This window comes from Myotis myotis, unplaced genomic scaffold (assembly GCF_014108235.1).
Source record: "Myotis myotis isolate mMyoMyo1 unplaced genomic scaffold, mMyoMyo1.p scaffold_m19_p_1, whole genome shotgun sequence".
NCBI lineage: Eukaryota > Metazoa > Chordata > Mammalia > Chiroptera > Vespertilionidae > Myotis > Myotis myotis.
Window position 1 is genome coordinate 180,527,074 of NW_023416313.1, and position 17,729 is coordinate 180,544,802.

A 17,729-nucleotide genomic window follows, 5' to 3' on the forward strand; every position below is an offset into this window, starting at 1 on the left:
CATGTTTCTCTTTTATTAGATAGGACTAGAGGCCCGTTGCATGAAGAGATTCGTGCAATAGGCCTTCCTTCCCCTCACTGCCGGCACCGGTTTTCTTCTGGCACCCGGGACCAGGCCTTTGGTCCAGCCACAGTGGAGAAGCCAAGCCTCTTCAGTCTTCAGTCTTCAGCCTTCAGTTTTCAGTTGGGCCAGAGCCTTCAGTCTTCACTCTGTGCCTGCATATGCAAATTAACTGCCATCTTTGTTGGGTTAATTTGCATAGTTGCTCTGATTGGCTGGTGGGTGTAGCAGAGTGACACCAATTTGCATGTTTCTCTTTTATTAGTGTAGACTTTTTAAAGAAGATGGGTGCGCCGCCCTCTCCCTCCTCCACTGCTGCCGCCTCCTTCTTCTGCCACTGCTGGTGCGCTCATGTGCTCGTTTGGTGCAGACCCGGTGCCTCCTTTGTGAAGCGGCAGCTGCGGAGACTCTGACGCTCGCCATGGCCGACGAAAAGCCCAAGGAAGGAGTCAAGACTGAGAACAACGATCATATTAATTTGAAGGTGGTGGGGCAGGATGGTTCTGTGGTGCAGTTCAAGATGAAGAGGCACACACCACTTAGTAAACTAATGAAAGCCTATTGTGAACGACAGGTTTTGTCAATGGGGCAGATCAGATTCTGACTTGACGGCAGCCAATCAATGAAACAGACACACCTGCACAGTTGGAAATGGAGGAGGAAGATGCAATTGATGTGTTCCAGCAGCAGACAGGAGGTGTCTACCAAAAAGGGAACCTGCTGCTTTACTCCAGAACTCTGTTCCTCCAGACCAAGAAGACATTCTCAGTTGGAAAACTGCAATTGGGTTTCAACACATCTGACGGCTACAGTATAGTTTTCTCTATTCTTTCATTTTCCTCTTACCCATTCCTTTATTGTATATAAAGTAACTGAAGTATGTGCACAGGCATTTGCATTTTTTTTTTTTTAACTAAATGGCCAATGGTATGTTTTGATCTACATCAAAGGGGGTGGGATGGGGAAAAAATACTGGTTCTGTGAAAACACCCTCTTTTTCCATTAGTGGCATGCTCATCCAGCTCTTATCTTTATATTCCAGTAAGTTATTTGGCTCTCACTGTTTAACAAAAAAAGAACAACATAAAAATTCTTGCATACCTTGTTTGATTGGAGAATTTTAATGTTTTTCATTTATCATTGTAAAACCAAGGACAATTTTATAATTTTTCTGTATGTAGCTGTTACATGGAGGGCAATCTGTCTTTAAGTAGGGATAAATTACTCTTAAAAAATGAATCCTAGATTTTGTTCGCGGCTGCTCTGCGCCCGGCGACGACCCTGCGGTCCCCGGAGGAGCGAGGAGGATGCGGCCCCTGGACATCGTCGAGCTGGCGGAGCCGGAGGAGGTGGAGGTGCTGGAGCCCGAGGAGGACTCCGAGCAGTTCCTGCTGCCCGTCATCCACGAGATGCGCCAGCCGGCGCGCCTACCTGCGCAGCCGGAGCAAGCTGTGGGAGATGGACCACATGCTCCTGCAGATCCAGACGCAGCTGGAGGCCTCGCAGCAGAGCGCGCTCAACCACCCGCAGGGCCCGGGCGCGGCGACCAGGCCGAGGAGAAGGCCCAGGAGGTCATGGAGACGGCCGAGATGCTGGTGGCGCTGGTGCGGGGCGCGGCGCGGCGCGGCGACCAGGCCGAGAAGGCCCAGGAGGTCATGGAGACGGCCGAGATGCTGGTGGCGCTGGTGCGGGGCGCGGCGCGGCGACCAGGCCGAGAAGGCCCAGGAGGTCATGGAGATGGCCGAGATGCTGGTGGCGCTGGTGCGGGGCGCGGCGCGGCGCGGCGACCAGGCCGAGAAGGCCCAGGAGGTCATGGAGACGGCCGAGATGCTGGTGGCGCTGGTGCGGGGCGCGGCGCGGCGACCAGGCCGAGAAGGCCCAGGAGGTCATGGAGATGGCCGAGATGCTGGTGGCGCTGGTGCGGCGGATAGAGAAGAGCGAGTCGTCCTGAGCGGCCGGCGGTTTCCAGCCAGCGGATTCCCGTGGACTGGTGGAGATTGGCCGACGCCCTGGAGAAGCTGAAACCAGAGAGCCTTTTGTTCCCCCCTCTTTCCTCCGTCTGCACTCTGTCCTCACTTACACTACGTTTCTGCTGTGGTCTGCGGTGGATGACCTCAATGAGTTTTGCCTGTGCGGTGTCTTTGTTTGGGGAGGTAACTTTGAGTTGGGAAATGCTCCGACACGACGCGGAAGTGCGCCTAGATTGTGAGCTCCTGCAGCAGTCGCATTGGTCCTGGGCTTTGGTTGTTTCTGAGTTTGGGGGTGCTTTGTTTGCTCTTTACTTGTGCGACCCGATAGCTCCCTGGGACTTGGGGTCTGTGTGGGACGCCAGACCCGGAGTTGGAGGTGTCCAGCTCTGCAGGACCGAGGGCTGCTGGCTGCCGGGAGAGGACTCCATGCAGCAGCGGCTGAAGACGCTGAGGAAGGGACCAGACTTCCACCGGCCCCAACGGGGCTGATCTGGCTGGGACTGGTGAATCCGAAGGCGGAAGATGGCATTGCCTGTATTTTGGGACTTGAATTCCTTTCTGTGTGAGACCAAAGGAGGAGAGATGTATTTTGTTCAAAATTTAAATTTTATGTGGCACACTATCGGATGTAACCTGTCTGGTCAGTTTGTTTGGACAACCTAACTCAGCTTTATGGGACGTGGAACCTAGATGGGGACGAGATCTCGGTATTCTGCACAAGTTGATGTAAGGCCCTGATGCATTTCAGGGGATAAAATGAAAGAGAGATTTGCCTTCGAGGGGCTGGGGAAGGAAAGCAAGGACTGTCTGCATTGGACCCTAAACCCGACAGGGACTGGCTATCTAAGGTTCATAGTTGTCCAGTTAGAAGTTCATTGGAGTAGCAGACCTGACAAGTATTTGAGGTCACAGCCCTACCATGTGTTTAAAAAAAGTTACCATGTTAATAAAAGTATCATTTGCTTGAAAAGACAAAAAAAAAAAAAAAATGAATCCTAGATAGTTTTCCCTTCAAGTCAAGTGTCTTGTTGTTTAAATAAACTTCTTGTTCAAAAAAAATAAACAAAATGGCTTCTTTTTTTAAAAATATATATTTTTTATTGATTTCAGAGAGGAAGGGAGAGGGAGAGAGAGACAGAAACATCAATGATGAGAGAGAATCATTGACTGGCTGCCTCCTGAATGCCCCACACTGGGGATAGAGCCTGCAACCTAGGCATGTGCCCTAACCAGGAACTGAACCCTGACCTCCTGGTTCACAGGTCGATGCTCAACCACTGAGCAATGCTGGCCGGGCCATCCAAAGTTATAGAGAAGGAAATGGCACCAGAAGTTAAGGGTTGTCCACTGCGTCACATAGCTGGACAGTGGTGGCATAGAGATTACATACCCAAGTTGGTGCTTTTTTAAAATTTAAATTTATTGATCTGAGAGAGAGAGAGAGAGAGAGAGTGAGTTGTTGTTCCACTTATTTATTCATTAATTGATTGATTCTTGTATGGACCCTGACTGGGTACTGAACCCTTGGCTTTTTGGGAGGACATTTCAACCAGTTGAGCTGCTCGGCACAGGGCCAGGCCAGTGATCTTAATCACTGAGTGAGCTACTACTACTCGTGAAGGGACCTTAGATACCAGGCTGCTCTGGGAGCAGTGGGGAGCTATGGCAGATTCCTAATCCAACCTGCATTTTAGAACATGCCCAAACCTCCTACTCCAGGGTCTGGCATTCCTGAGTCTCTCCTCAATATTCAAAAAGAAAATCTCTATCTCAGCCAATTTAGACCATACCTTTTCCCCTTCCCCTGCCCCAAGTTCCCCTGCTCCTTCTCATCAGTACACGGATAAGTCATCAGAGAGCATGGGCTTAGAACAAGGAGGCCCAGGTTTAAACCCCAGCTCTACTGGCTCTCTGTGCCTCAGTTTCCTAATCTATTCAATGGTCTGGGAGAAGACTCAGATGAGGTAGTGTGCAGGCATCTGTCAAACACCACAAGAAGTAATAACAGAGGTGTTGTCAGTATCATTGGGGCACTAAGGACTCCATAGAGACTCTCTCCCTCTATAGGAGCTCCAGGCTATTTGACCCTCTTGCTAGTTTCCCTTTCTGCCTGGTAAGCAAGCCACCTAAAGCTTTCCTCAGATACATCAATTGTGCGAAAAGCTATGCTCTGCAAACCTAGCAATCATGCATTTATATATTTACTCAGCATCTACTGAGTGCCAGGACCCATGCAGCAAGTGACAGCCTCCTGGCTGCTCAGGGATGTCACCATCATGCATTTCACACCTCCAAGCCTTTGCTTGTGCTGTGTCTTCAGCCTTGGATGCCCTTTCTCCCTTCTCCACTCCTCTTTGGAGCCTTCCTTAATTCCAGACCTCAGTGATTCACGTTTTCTTCTGTTTCTACAGCTTGTTGCTGGTACCAATGCAAATAAGTATATAGATAGATTGCAGTTATTTTTTTCAAGCCTATCCTATCAGCTGGCTGGGCCTGTCTCTTGTATGGGGCACAGCACCTACTAACCGTTAGCTTCAATCAGATACGGTAGCGATCAGGCCTTGGTCCCCATAGATGTAATCTTAAATAATTCCACAGGATGGCAGCAAACCCCTTCAAACACAGCCCTCCCAGGACCACAGAGCTTCCAGGCTCCCAAAGCTCTAGAGAGGCCCCTTCAAGCTTACTTTCTACTTTACCTCATCCCCACCCTCCACTTGGGTGACTTTGCCCTGCCCCCCCAGTTTCTTCTCTACCTGTAACAATGGATTGTTTGAACACTTAAACTGCGTACTTCACTTACTATGAATTTATAGCTGCTATCAAGATGTAATTTACATACCATACAATTCATGCATTTAATTGTGCAATTCAATGGTTTTTAGTCTATTCACATAGTTGTGCAAACATTACCAAAATTTTACTTTTTTATATATTTTTTTGTTAATTCTCACCCAAGGATTTTTTCCATTGTTTTGTTTGTTTGTTTTAGAGAGAGTGGAAAGGAGGGGGAGAGACAGAAACATTGATGTGAGAGAGACACATCGATTGGTTGCCTACTGCTGCAACCTGTATGTGTCCTTGACCAGAATTGAACCTGGGACCCTTCAGTCCGTGGGCCAATGCTCTATCCACTGAGCCAAACCGGCTAGGGTCCATCACCACAATTTTAGAACATTTTAATCACTCTCAAAAGAAACTCTGTACCCATTAGCAGTCGCTCCTCATTTCCCCCAATCCTCAGCCCCCCAGATCTAGGCAACCACTAATCTCCTTTGATGTTCTAGACATCCTATCTAATAAAAGACAAAAAGGGTAATTAACCATACCTCCGCTATGCTTCCCATTGGCTAACCAGCAGGATATGCAAATTAACTGCCAACAAAGATGGCGGCCAGCAGCCACGCAGCTGAAGTGAACATGAGGCTTGCTTGCTCCAGTGATGGAGGAAACCAAGGTTCCCCGCCTGCCGCAGCCTGGCTCTGAGCTCTGGAAGCAACAATGTTTCAATTATAGAAGCTAAACAAACCCCAGATACCTGCTTTCAGCCAGCCATGGCCTCAGAGCTTGGAGTGCCAGTGATGGCAACAATGTTTCAATTATAGAAGATAAATAAATCCCAGAATAAAAAAAAAGAAAAAAAGGAGAGGCTGGGAGCTTCAGTCGCCCGCCAGCCTGAAAATGGTCCTCAGCCCCTCACCCAGACTGGCCAGGCACCCCAGTGGGGACCCCCACCATAAAGGGGGTGTGGCCAGACTGAAAACAGCCATCAGCCCCTCACCCAGGCTGGCCAGGCACCCCAGTGGGACCCCCACCCTGATCCGGGACACCCTTCAAGGCAAACCAGCCGGCCCCCACCTGTGCACCAGGCCTCTATTCTATATAGTAAAAGGGTAATATGCAAACTGATCCTAACAGCAGAAAGACTGGGAATGACTGGTCACTATGACACACACTGACCACCAGGGGGCAGATGCTCAATGCAGGAGCTGCCCTCTGGTGGTCAGTGCGCTCTCACATGGGGGAGCTCTGCTCAGCCACAAGCCAGGCTGATGGCTGCCAGTACAGAGGTGGTGGTGGGAGCCTCTCCTGCCTCCTCAGCAGTGCTAAGGATGTCTGACTGCAGCTTAGGTCTGCTCCCCACTGGCAAGTGGATATCCCCCGAGGGCTGCCGGGCTGCCAGAGGGATTTCTGATTGCCATCTTAGGCCCAATCCCCTGGGGAGCAGGCCTAAGCCAGCAGGTGGTCATCCCCCAAGCGGTCCCAGACTGAGAGAGGGCACAGGCTGGGCTGAGGGGACCCCCCCCCCCCCCGAGTGCACAAATTTTTGTGCACCGGGCCTCTAGTAGTTTCATATAAATGGAATCACACATCATACAGTCCTTTGGGACTGGCTTCTTTCACTTAGCATAATGTTTTCAAGGTTCACCCATTTTACTATTTAAAAATACCTATTTTATGGATATACCGCATTTCATTTTTTTCATCAGCTGATGGACATTTAAGTTGTTTACACATTTTATCCAGTAGGGATAATGCAATAAAGAATATCGACGTATGAGTTTTTGTGTAAACATGTTTTTAGTGAGTTCCAGGTTATGCTGAGTGGGCTAATGGGTATCTGGGCCCACGAGGGGGGTGAACTTGCTGTCCCCAAGGCTGGCAGATGATGACTTTTTCTCATGATGGTCTGTGGATGCCACTGTGGGCAGCGCAGATAATGCCAATGGCTTAGCTGATGGTGGGAGGAGCACAGAGCCTTACAGAGCGTTGCCTCTCTAGGCGTCTGGCTAGAAGTACCAGTGAGTCACGGACACTCAGGAAGAGAAGAGGAAGGAGAAGGCCAAGACCCATGACCGGAAGAAAAGGCAGCTCATGAGGCTACAGAAACAGGCCTACAGAAAACTGAGAGACACAGGGATCCTCAAGACTCATGGACTCCTGGTCTGAACCCAATAAAAATTGACTATTTATTACCAAGAAACAAGGAAACATATTTTAATTTTTCTTGAATATACACCCAGGAATGGAAATGCTGGGTCAGGTAGTGACTACATGTTCAGCCTTTTGAAGAACAGACAGACTGTTGATCACAGCAGCTGCACCATTTTTCGTTCCCACCAGCAGTGTATGAGGATCTGGTTTCTCCACAGCCTCGTCAATACTTGTATGATCTGACTTTTTTATTCTAGCCATCCTAGAGGGAGTGAGCTGATATCTCACTGTGGTTTTACTTTTCCTTTCTTCATGTGCTTATTGGCCATTTGTGTATATTCTTTAGTGAAATGTCTATTCAGATTCTTTGCCCATTTTTAAATTGGGTTACTTGTATTTTTATTATTGAGTTGTTATTATTAAATTATAAGTGTTCTTTATATTTTCTAGATAAAAGTTCCTTATCAGAGCCAAAACCGGTTTGGCTCAGTGGATAGAGCGTCGGTCTGCAGACTGAAAGGTCCCAGCTTCGATTCTGGTCAAGGGCATGTACCTGGGTTGCGGGCACATCCCCAGTAGGAGGTGTGCAGGAGGCGGCTGATCGATGTTTCTCTCTCATCAATGTTTCTAGCTCTCTATCTCTCTCCCTTCCTCTCTGTAAAAGATCAATAAAATATATTTAAAAAAGAAAAAGAAATAAACTTAAAAAAAAAAAAGTTCCTTATCAGAGACATGATTGGCAATTATTTTCTCTCATTCTATGGTTGTCATTGCATTTTCTTTTTCTTTTAAAATATTTTTTTGTATCGTTTTCAGAGAAAGGAGAGGGAGAGAGAGATAGAAACATCAATGATGAAAGAGAATCATTAATTGGCTGCCTCCCGCATGCCCCCCATTGGGGATCGAGCCCACAACCCGGGCATATGCCCTTGACCGGAATCAAACCTGGGACTCTTCAGTCCGCAGGCCAACGCTCTATCCACTGAGCCAAACTGGCTAGGGCTCATTGCATTTTCTTGATCATTTAAGCACAAAAATTTAAAATGTTGGTGGTGTTCAAAGTATTTTTTTTCCTTTTTTAATCATGCTTTCGGCTTTTTATCAAAGAACTATTGCCTAATCCAAGTCAGGCCAGGCTGTAGGCATTTTGGAGTGAGGACCAGGCCAGTGGGCACATGGCACAGGGTGGCCAGCAGGCTGTTTGTGTGCTCAGGAGCCTGGCTCCTCACTCAGTCCTCTTCTCAGCCTCTGCTCTCCCCCTCCCTGCCTCCCTGCCCTAGGGGGCTCCGTGAGGACCCAGGGGAGCAGCAGAACTCCCCATAATCAGTCCTTGTGGGAGGGGCATGGGTTCAGGTGTCCCCCCCCCTGACGCTAGCCTGAATCCAGAGTTTAGGTCAGACTCTCTCATCCTTGTTTGCTCCCACTCCTCCATGGCCTGTTTCCAACCAGACTTCCCCTCCTGAGCAGAGTTGCGAGCAAATAAATGTTAGGATGAACCAGGAACTTGTGGGATGGTTTGTTACAGAGCAGTAACGAATTGCGGCAGGTTGCTGCTGCTGCTTTCTGCCCCTGTGCGTGTATGTGTGTGCACCTATGTGCGTGCGCTAGGGACAGTGTCTTCAGCCAGAGGCCTCTAGACTATTTGAGATCTTAGGGCCCAGACTCCAGATGAGCCGCTCAGCTTTGACATCTATTTCTGCTGAACTCCTCATTGGAACCCTGCTTCTCCCGCTACCATAGCCCAGTTCAGGGCCTTTTTAGAACAGGCCTTACCTGTATTTGATGTAAGTGGCGTGCAATTTGCATACCTCTACATGAGTCATGTTAGGTGGTCTCTAAATGTTTACCTGATGCCTCTGTGGGGGAGGTATTAGCATCTTGGACTCTTGGAGGGGACAGGGGCACTGGAGCTTACCTGGTCTGTTTTCCCACCCTTGCAGGGTCTGCTTGATCGAATGACAAGCCCACCTCCTTCCCAGGCAGCTCTTGGATGGCTGGAGTGTTGAAGAGGTCCTGTGCTTGCCAAGTTTTGTATAGAAAAAGTTGAGGTAGTCTGTGTATATTTAGTTTGGGTTTAGTTCTTTGCTCTGGGAAAGTCAGATCAAGTCAACCACTCTCCCCGCCCCCGCCCCCTCCTTTGCAGGACAGGTACTAGAGTGGCCTTAGGCATCCACAGCACCAGGCATCCACAGCACCGTCATTGTCTCTGGCCTGACCTCCGCCCCAACCACCCCAGCAGGCTGCTTCTGGAAATGCCAGACCAGCAGCTTTCAAGCGTTCTTTCAGGAGCAGGGCCCTGTTTGTAAATGAAATCTCACGTAGAGTAGAGCCCAACGTGTAAGGCAGATGGAAGTGGACCTGCTCTGGATGAGGGTGAGGAGGAAGAGTAGAGGCCCCCGGAGAAGTTCCCCCACACCCCTGGCCACAGCCAGGCCGCCCAGCTTGCAAACCACTGTCCTGGTGTGTTCCTCTCAAAAGCTCCTCGGGGTCCTCTGGGCATGGGAATCGCCCTGCAGAGCCTCCCAGCAGCGAGCCCTGGCTTTCCATTTCGGCAGCAGAGGGGTCATGAACAGGCTAAGCCATTGCATTACAACACTGCCTCTCAGGAAGCTCGGGGCCTGCTGAGCCCTCCGGGTCTCCTGGCCTGGCCTAAGCCTCAGCAGCCTCAGACACCTGCCTCAGGAGCCTGCACTGAGGAGAGGACAGGGAGGAATGGAGAGGCCGGGCCAGGGGCTCTGACTGTGCCCTGGAAAGAGTCCTTCCTTAACTGGGGAAGGAAAACAGTCCTTCCTTGTAGATGATGCATGAAGAGCACACAGATAGCCCTGCGCGGCACCTGCCTCAGTGCTGATGGGCTGTCCCTGTGGAGCCGAGGGGGCATGGAGCAGCGGGTGGAGTGCAGACCCTGCGGCAAGTGGCTTATCCTTTCTGTAAAACTGAGGTGGTAACTAGAATATCTGCCTCCCAGGGAGGTGCCGAGGACCCAGGAAGCCTCGCACCCAGGCATGGTGCCTGTACGTGGTACAGGGCAGTCTGCTGTTAGCATCCTGGGCTCTGACCCTGTGAGCATCGGGCCTGGCCCACACTCTCACCCACCCCTCCAAGACCTGACACAGCCATCAAAACACTCGAGGTTTACTTTGGCAACAGGACTTTTATTCAGTCAAAATGAGTAGAGTGTGACAAAAGTCAGGCCCATTCAGGCCAGGTGGCCCCCCTCCACTTCCTCCCCTAGACCCACCCTTCCCACAGGAGAGGGGGTTACTGGATGAAGGGGGTGTGGAGCAGCCACTGCGGGGACCAAGGCCTGTCTGGGAGCTTGGAGAAGCCCTCAGCACGGGCCCAGCTTTTGGGAGACGGGCGGACCGCCCTTCTGAGTCCACGCGGATATGACTCCAGTCTTCTAGGGAAACATCACAAAGTCTACCTGCTTCAGCTAATTCAAGTTCAGGGTGAGGGGCCCTAGGGGGTTGGGGGTCAGGGACTTTGTAGTCTAATCTCACACTTAAGGAATACACTTATCTTTTCTCCCTTTTAAAAAAAAGTTTCTTTCTGCTATTTAAAAAAATGTTTCTGAGTGTCATAAAAAATAGGTATTTGTTTCCTTGGTTTTCTTTTTCCTTCTTTAAGTATTTCAAAGAACAACACAACAGAAAAGAGAAACAAGCAGTCACAACATCAACACCCTTAAACACACCTTGTATAAAAATAGCTTCCGGCCACACTTGCTGACAGCGGTCTTTCCACTGTCCAGGGGGTGGGTCAAGCTGGCTGTGTCCCATGGACAGAGGTCTGGAGGGCCTCCGCTGGGGACCCTCCCCACGCACACACACACCCATCACGCACACAGCACATTCCAGGGGCCGGCCTGCTCCGGGCTCTGTGTCTGGGCGGGACGGGGGTGGGGGTGGGGGGCTTCAGGGTGACATCCCGCCCTCCCGAGGCCCAGGAAGAGAGACGGCCAGGGGATCCCAGTCCAGGATGAGTTGGTTGAGAGGGTCAAATGGGAGTGGCTAGAGCAGACGCGACAACCAGCACTGGCTTCGTTTGGAGCAACAATTTACATTTCAAGGAACAAATTTTCCTCATTTTTGGCTTTTTTCCCATCATTTGACCAATTCCATCTTCATTTCTGTAGGCCCCGCGAGGCCTACCCTCGGTGGCTGAGCCTCTGGCCTCCTCTGGGGAGAGCCAGGGCTGCGGGCAGGAGGAGCCAGGGAGCGGGTCCAGTGACAACAACACAGGCCCAAGAGCAGTGGGCCTTGAGGTAGACGGTGTCTTTCACACCTGGTAATAGGGAAGCGCCTTTTTTTTTTGCTTTTTTTTTTTTTTTAACTCTAAACTACCATGTGGGGAAGGGAAGAGGGTGCCCATAAAGGGGCTTGAGGTAGGAGTGCATTCGGGGCTCTGGGGGAAGAGGGGCTGAGGCCACGGCCACTCCCCCACGGACATTCATTCCGGCTGAGGTAGGTGCTGAGAACCAAAACAGCAAAAATCCATCCTGAGAAAACAAGGTGGGTTGGGGTGGCAGTGCCAGGGGCCCGGCCGCAGCAGGCATATTTTTGGAGTCTGATTCATCCTCCTCTCTCTTCTCTCTCTCTCTCTCTTTTTTTCATTTTAAGTTTTTGTGGGGTTTTTTTTGTTTTTTTTTTTAGGAAAACAGTTCATTCCAAGTCATATGGGTACCAGGCAGAGGTGAGGGGGCACGAGCCCAAGGGAGGGGCTCCCGCAGAGGCCCCTCCAGGTCCTGGGGGGCTCCCTGCCGAGGCTTCTGTCGGCCTGGACAACCTGGGGACAGTCAGAAATGCTGGGAAGCCCCCACACGACTGGAGAAACCTTGCCTTTGACCTGAGAATGGGGGGTTGCCTCCCTCCAGAGCTGTCCAGACGCTGGCTACTGTCCCAAGAGAGCTGGCGGGGCAGCCGCTGCTGAGGAAGGCCGGGCAGCTTGTCCTTCACTGAGGAGGCCGGAGCCTGCGTCCTGAGGTGGGGGGGCAGCTGTGAGGCCTGCGCAGGGAGCCTTGGCCTCCGACGTCCTCTCCTCCCGAAGGCCGAACCCCTGAAGTGTCAGCATGGAGAGCGGGGTCTCCCCACACAGGGCAGGGGCCGCAGGATCCTGCTGGGGAGTGGGCCAGTCACACCGGCGTCAGCACGAGGCCAGAGGCACACGTGCCCTCCAGCCAGAGGATCCACTCCCACTCAGGGCTCAGGGGCTCCAGGCCTCCCTGCTGACTGGGGCACAGAGAGACGCACGGGCCATATTTTGTGTCAAGAGAAGACCTGGAGCTTGGTGAAGGCCGATTGCCAGCATACAGGGAGGGCAGGATCGGAGGTGGGAGGGACACTCACCGTGGGGCTGGGGCCGGGGCCGGGGCTGGGGCTGGGGCTGCGGTCTGGCTGGCCCGCTGCCCCGGCCGGGGGGAACAGCTGCTCCAGTTCCTTCGTGTCCGCACGTTTCTCGTCTCGGCCCAGTTGGTCCCGATCTACCAGCCTGGCCCCGTTCAGTGCCAGGATACCAGGGTCCCTCTGGCTCCGGGGGCCCTGAGGAGGGGACAGCTGGTTTTCTACATCCTTACACAGGAGGACCCTATGGGATGAGCCAGGAGTTAGGGAGAAGGACCTGTGGGGGGGGGGGGGCGGGGAGGGGGGAGAACACAAGGATAGAGACAGCCAGCCCAAACGCTCCTCTCCCCCCGCAGCTCCTCCTCCTCTTCCCACCTCATGTCAGTCCAGCCCCCTCTTCCTGCCCCAGTACCACCTGCCCCTTTGGCCGAACAGGAGGAAGAGGACACAGAAGATGATGCAGGTGACCCCGATGTGGATGCCGATGACAATGCCTGTGGTGGACATCTGCTTGGTGGCCTCCTCCTTCCGGCAGTCACACGGTGGGCTCAGGGCTGTTGGGAGGGGCGGGTTGGGGGCTGTGGCTCCTCTGGTCTGAAGCAGTCCCAGACACCCAATCTCTGGGGGCTCCTTATCCACGAGCCACACCCACCCCAAGTCCATAGAGCCTTTGTCTTTGCCTATGGGACTCCAGCCCAAACTTTTCAGCTCTTTTTACCAGTTACTGAGTGCTATGTGCCAGAGACTGAGAATAACACTGTAAACCTCGACACAACTCCATAAAGTGTCCCTGTAGTCCGAACAGGTATTATTATCCCTCTTTTATGGAGGAAACTGGGGTTCAGAGAGGTTAAGTCACTTGCCCAAGGTCACACAGCCAAACTCTGAGCTCAAACCTAAGCCTCTGTTCTCAAGGGCTGCATGCGACTCTTCTACCCTCTTACTCTCCCCGGGTCCCTGCTCCCCTCTGCCCACAGCCCCTGGCTTCCATTCCTGCGTGCCAGTCTTCAGCCTCACATTCCAAACACAACCCTCACCTGTCCTCTCAGACGCTCCCCTCAAAGACACAAAGCGGACTGTGGCGTTGCCATCCCCATGCTGGTTGTAGGCGAGCAGCTTCACCTCGTACACTGCGGTGGGGTCTGGGGGGAAGGCAGGGAAGGCTGCTGAGAGGCCAGCCAGCCACCAGTGGGGGGGCCGATCCCAGCAGGGAACAGAGGTGACTCCTGCGCCCCACCGCCTGGCCCCAGGCACTGCACCCCGGCCAGACTCCCCAAGGCCAGGCTGTGTCCGCCTCACCGAGCTGGCTGAGGTTGTAGGAGGAGACAGTTCCAGGCAGCACGATGGGGCCGGTGAAGGAGGCCTTGCTCGCTGGGCGGTAAAACAGCTTGAAACCGCCCCGATGCAGGGCTAGCCGGGGCCAGGGCTCCCACAGCAGCTGCAGGGTGGAGCTGCCCAGGACTCGCACTGACAAGGGGGGTGGGGCGGGTGCTGCAGGCGGAGAAGGAGGCCAAGATGTGAGGACTTTTTCCATGTTCCACCTGTGACCCAGACCCCCAAGAGCCTGACAGCTCTCTGGCTTCTGACTCTAGCTTGTTCAGAGTCCCTTTACATGAATTAGAAAAAGACACCCCTTCCTCCAGACAGAACCAGCCCCCACTCAGCCTCAGAGCCGAGCACCCTGTGCCGTGCACAGCCTGAACAAGTGTGCGTGGGGGTTCTGCTCTAACGGCTGGGTGTCTGCGGTTTTTTAAAAAAATATATCTTATTGATTTTTTTACAGAGAGGAAGGGAGAGAGAGAGTTAGAAACACCAATCAGCCGCCTCCTGCACACCCCCAACTGGGGATGTGCCTGCAACCAAGGTACATGCCCTTGACCGGAATCGAACCTGGGACCCTTGAGTCCGCAGGCCGACGCTCTATCCACTGAGCCAAACTGGTTAGGGCGGTGTCTGCGGTTTTGCACACCATGACCAGGCCTCACCTTCGCCCAGGGTGCTGGCCAGGGTGGGGGGAGAGGCTGAGCTGGCCCCCCGGGGGGTGTAGGCCTTGATGTAGAAGCTGTAGGCGGTGGAGGGCTCGAGGTCGCTCACCAGGTGCTGAAAGGTGCCTTTGCTGACCGCTTCCTGATACTCCAGCTCTGGTGGGTCTGGGGAGGCGAAGGGCAGGGCAGGAGAGTGTAAGGGATGAGGGTGCCCTCCCCGCACTGGTGAAGGGAGGGCAGCCGGGGTGCAGCGGGGAGAAAGAACAGAAGGTGTTGGGTAGGGACACGCAGATGGAAAGGGAAAGAAACAGTGAGTCCGAGGACAGGGCTGCAGAGCCAGCCCGGCCCCCTCGGCCCCACACACCAGCAGCCTTCCGGATGTGCAGGACGTAGCCGATGATCTCCTTGGTGTTGACCAGGGGCTCGTTCCAGGACACTCGGACCTCGGTGGGTGATATGGAGACCGCCCGCACGTTGATGGGGGGCCCCGGCAGCCCCTCAGCCCAGAGCACGGTCAGCCTGGCACTGGCCTGTGAGGAGCCAGCACTGTTCTCGGCCACACACTGGTAGATGGCCTCATCTTCAGGGCCGACTCCAGAAATGGTCAGGGTGCTGTGGGGGAGGGAGAGCCTCAGGGCCCGTCCTCCTCCCAGAGTCCCCCTGCAGGCGGCCAGTCTCCCCATGTGGGAGATGAAGAGACAGCTCCTCCATCAAACAAGCAGCTGGGCTCGTCTGAGGTCTCCCAGCAGGTGAGACCGGAGACTCAAACCCAAGTCTCCAACTCCCAACCTAGTCCTTCCCCAGGGGGAGGCGCACAGCCTGCCCAGGCCCCTGACCGTAGGCCTCGCCCCAGCACACACCACACACGTGCCTGTTGTTATTCTTGAGCCTGACGTGGCCTCCTGGCCCCAGCACCTGTCCATTCTTCAACCACGTGACGTGAGGGGGCGGCTCACCCTGAGCTTGGCAGGTGAACATGGCTGTGGTCCCGGCTGGCCTGGAGATGGACTGGGGGTGCTGGACAAACTCTGCTGGGGCTGGAAGGGGCGCACAGAAAGGCATAAGAGCAGTGAGGGGCAGGTGGCGAGGGACGAGACAGCTGTGAGGGAAGGGACGGGGACAGGGGAAAGGGACAGGGCTGGCAAGCCTCCAGGTGGGGCCTGGGCTTCAGGAGGTGGTGGCAGGTCCCACCTCCATCCACCAGAGGCAGACCCCAGAGAGGGCTCCGTTTTAATGACTATTTAAAAGACTGACATTTGTATCCGAAAGCAATCAAGCTGAGCTCCCTGTTCGGGAAATTGTTAAATAAATAAATGTGCTAATAGGTTTGGCTGCACCTCGAAGGCGGCAATGACGGGGAGATGGATGAGCCCTCAGTGCCAGCCCCCCTCGCCCCTACATTCAATTCCACTCTCCTCCAATCCCAGGCCTCAAGCCTCCATTAACACCCGAGAAATGAAATGCTCCATCACTTTCATTTGGACAGATTAACGGCACATGCAACGCTAAACAAACGGGGATTTAAGTCCCTAAGACCCCGCTCTGCCACCCCTTCCCCAGCTCTCGAGGCGGGCACAACACAGACAACCCCTGAGAAGGAAATCCAAGCCCAGACCACGGGGACAGTTGACCACAGGGGAGGAGGATGGACAAAACGACCTGGTCGGCTGCAGAGGCCTGAACACTGTGGCGTGGAAGCGAGGTGGGAGCTGGGGTGTGAGTGTGAAAATGACAAACACGCTGAGAGTGCTCAGGCAGGTGTGAGTGTGGAAGTATCGAACGTGCGAATGAAAACAGCATGTGGTGTGAGGGACACGTGTGAGCAACACGGGGGGAGGGGGGACCAGCTGAGATTATAAAATAGAAATGACTGGGGGAGCTTGCTGGCACCTCGAAGGGGCACATAGGGGCCCATGACTAAGAATGTCCTCCCATTCCCAACACACGCATTCCTGGGGGAGAGAGGAGAGCTGCCCTGCTGGCCTGGCCTGGGGGTCTGGGGAGGGCAGGGAGAGGGTGAGAGCAAGTATAGGGGAGTGGCAGACCCTGGGTGTCTAGTAGGGTCCTGGGCTTGGGCCAGGGACGTTGATGAGGCAAGGAAAGGGCAGGAGGAGGGCAGGGGTGGGGAGAGAGGGAGGTACCTTGCACCACCAGCCGGCCCTGTGCTGTTCTTCTCACCCGGGTGCCAGGCCTGTTGGCCGCACAGACGTAGACGCCTGAGTGCTGCACGGTCACATCTGAGATGATGAGGTTCCCTGTGCCCAGAACCTGGATGCCCTCCACCCCAATGGGTCGGCCATCTGGGGAGGAAGGGGATTGGACGTGAGGGAGGGTCAGGGAGATGGGTGTGGAAGAGGGGACATTGCAGACTGTGCAGATTCACCAACCCTCCAGGGGCCCAGTCTCTGACTCGGCACCTTCCCTCCTGAGCATCACAGGCGGCACTGCGGAGGCGGAGGGAGCAGCACAGAAAACTCGTCCAGCAGCAGAGACCCGGGTCCTATTGCGCATCCTCACTCACTCAGTGGTGACCTTCAAGTCCCTTCCTCTCAGCCTTTCAAGGAGGAAATCAAGGGTTTGAATGAATTGGACCTTTCCCTGCCTGGTTTCTTTCTTTCTTCCTTCCTTCCTTCCTTCCTTCCTTCCTTCCTTCCTTCCTTCCTTCCTTTCTTTCTTTCTTTCTCTCTCTCTCTCTCTCTCTCTCTCTCTCTCTCTCTCTCTCTCTCTCTCTCTCTCTCCATCTATTTTTATTGATTTCAGAGAGGAAGGGAGAGGGAGAGATAAAAACATCAATGATGAGAGAGAATCATCAATCGGCTGCCTCCTGCACGCCCCACACTGGGGATGGAGCCCGCAATCTGGGCATGTACCCTGTCCAGCAATCGAACCATGACCTCCTGGCTCATGGGTCGAAGCTCAACCACTGAACCACACCGGCCGGGCCTGGTTTGTCTCTCTTCCCAGGTCAAATATCCATTCTATTCCTGGACTGTCCCAATGCCCACTCATATAAAGGCTCTGAGAAGTCCTGCAGCAGAAGGACCTGGTTAACTCTGTCTCCTAAACTTGTTAGGCCACCAAGCTATTCTTTCCCTCTGCAGATCATGCCTTGGGAAATGTTGGACCAGATGGTCACTGCGGTGCCTACGGGCTCCTCCCAATGGTGAGGCCACTCTTTCTAGTCTCTCCCAGGGACCAAGCCCTCCCCCCACCCCAGGATCAGATTAGCACAGTCAGAATGCAAGGAGACAGCTCTCCATTCAGACCCTGAAGTGGTGAAATCTACTCCATTATCCCGCCTGCTGCCCCTCCTTCCCCAATCACTCAGCTGCTACAATGTGGGCAGTCTCCTGGTGAATGCCCACCCCACCCTGGCCCTCCAGACTCTCCTTCCCCCGTGACCTTTCTGCTCAGACAATGTGGGCCCATCTGCACCC

The 17,729-nt window shown here is 53.6% G+C and overlaps 2 protein-coding genes, 1 non-coding gene and 1 pseudogene across 3 annotated transcripts in view; 3 read left to right on the top strand and 1 right to left on the bottom strand.

Annotated features, from left to right (window-relative positions):
* The first annotated feature begins 468 nt into the window (after positions 1-468).
* On the top strand, positions 469-1,128 carry LOC118677146 (small ubiquitin-related modifier 2-like). Its single transcript, XM_036352010.1, has 3 exons — positions 469-634; positions 706-871; positions 1,103-1,128. Exons 1-3 carry the CDS (start codon positions 482-484, stop codon positions 1,126-1,128), a joined length of 345 nt encoding a protein of 114 aa, XP_036207903.1. The 5' UTR covers positions 469-481.
* A 193-nt stretch (positions 1,129-1,321) lies between these two features.
* On the top strand, positions 1,322-3,002 carry LOC118653917 (annotated as a pseudogene).
* Positions 3,003-6,691: 3,689 nt separating this feature from the next.
* Positions 6,692-6,778, top strand: LOC118661780. Its single transcript, XR_004969469.1, has one exon. It is a non-coding gene; the product is annotated as a small nucleolar RNA SNORD35 (small nucleolar RNA).
* Positions 6,779-10,116: 3,338 nt separating this feature from the next.
* Positions 10,117-17,729, bottom strand: part of IGDCC3 (immunoglobulin superfamily DCC subclass member 3) — a 44,022-nt gene continuing 36,409 nt past the window's right edge. The window contains exons 6-14 of the mRNA XM_036304897.1: positions 16,434-16,592; positions 15,164-15,329; positions 14,657-14,904; positions 14,293-14,457; positions 13,607-13,798; positions 13,345-13,449; positions 12,723-12,861; positions 12,314-12,551; positions 10,117-12,083 (exon numbers count right to left, since the gene is read on the bottom strand). Coding sequence (XP_036160790.1) covers positions 11,859-12,083; positions 12,314-12,551; positions 12,723-12,861; positions 13,345-13,449; positions 13,607-13,798; positions 14,293-14,457; positions 14,657-14,904; positions 15,164-15,329; positions 16,434-16,592 — 1,637 coding nt within the window. The 3' untranslated portion in view covers positions 10,117-11,858. The remainder of the gene's footprint in view (positions 12,084-12,313; positions 12,552-12,722; positions 12,862-13,344; positions 13,450-13,606; positions 13,799-14,292; positions 14,458-14,656; positions 14,905-15,163; positions 15,330-16,433; positions 16,593-17,729) is intronic.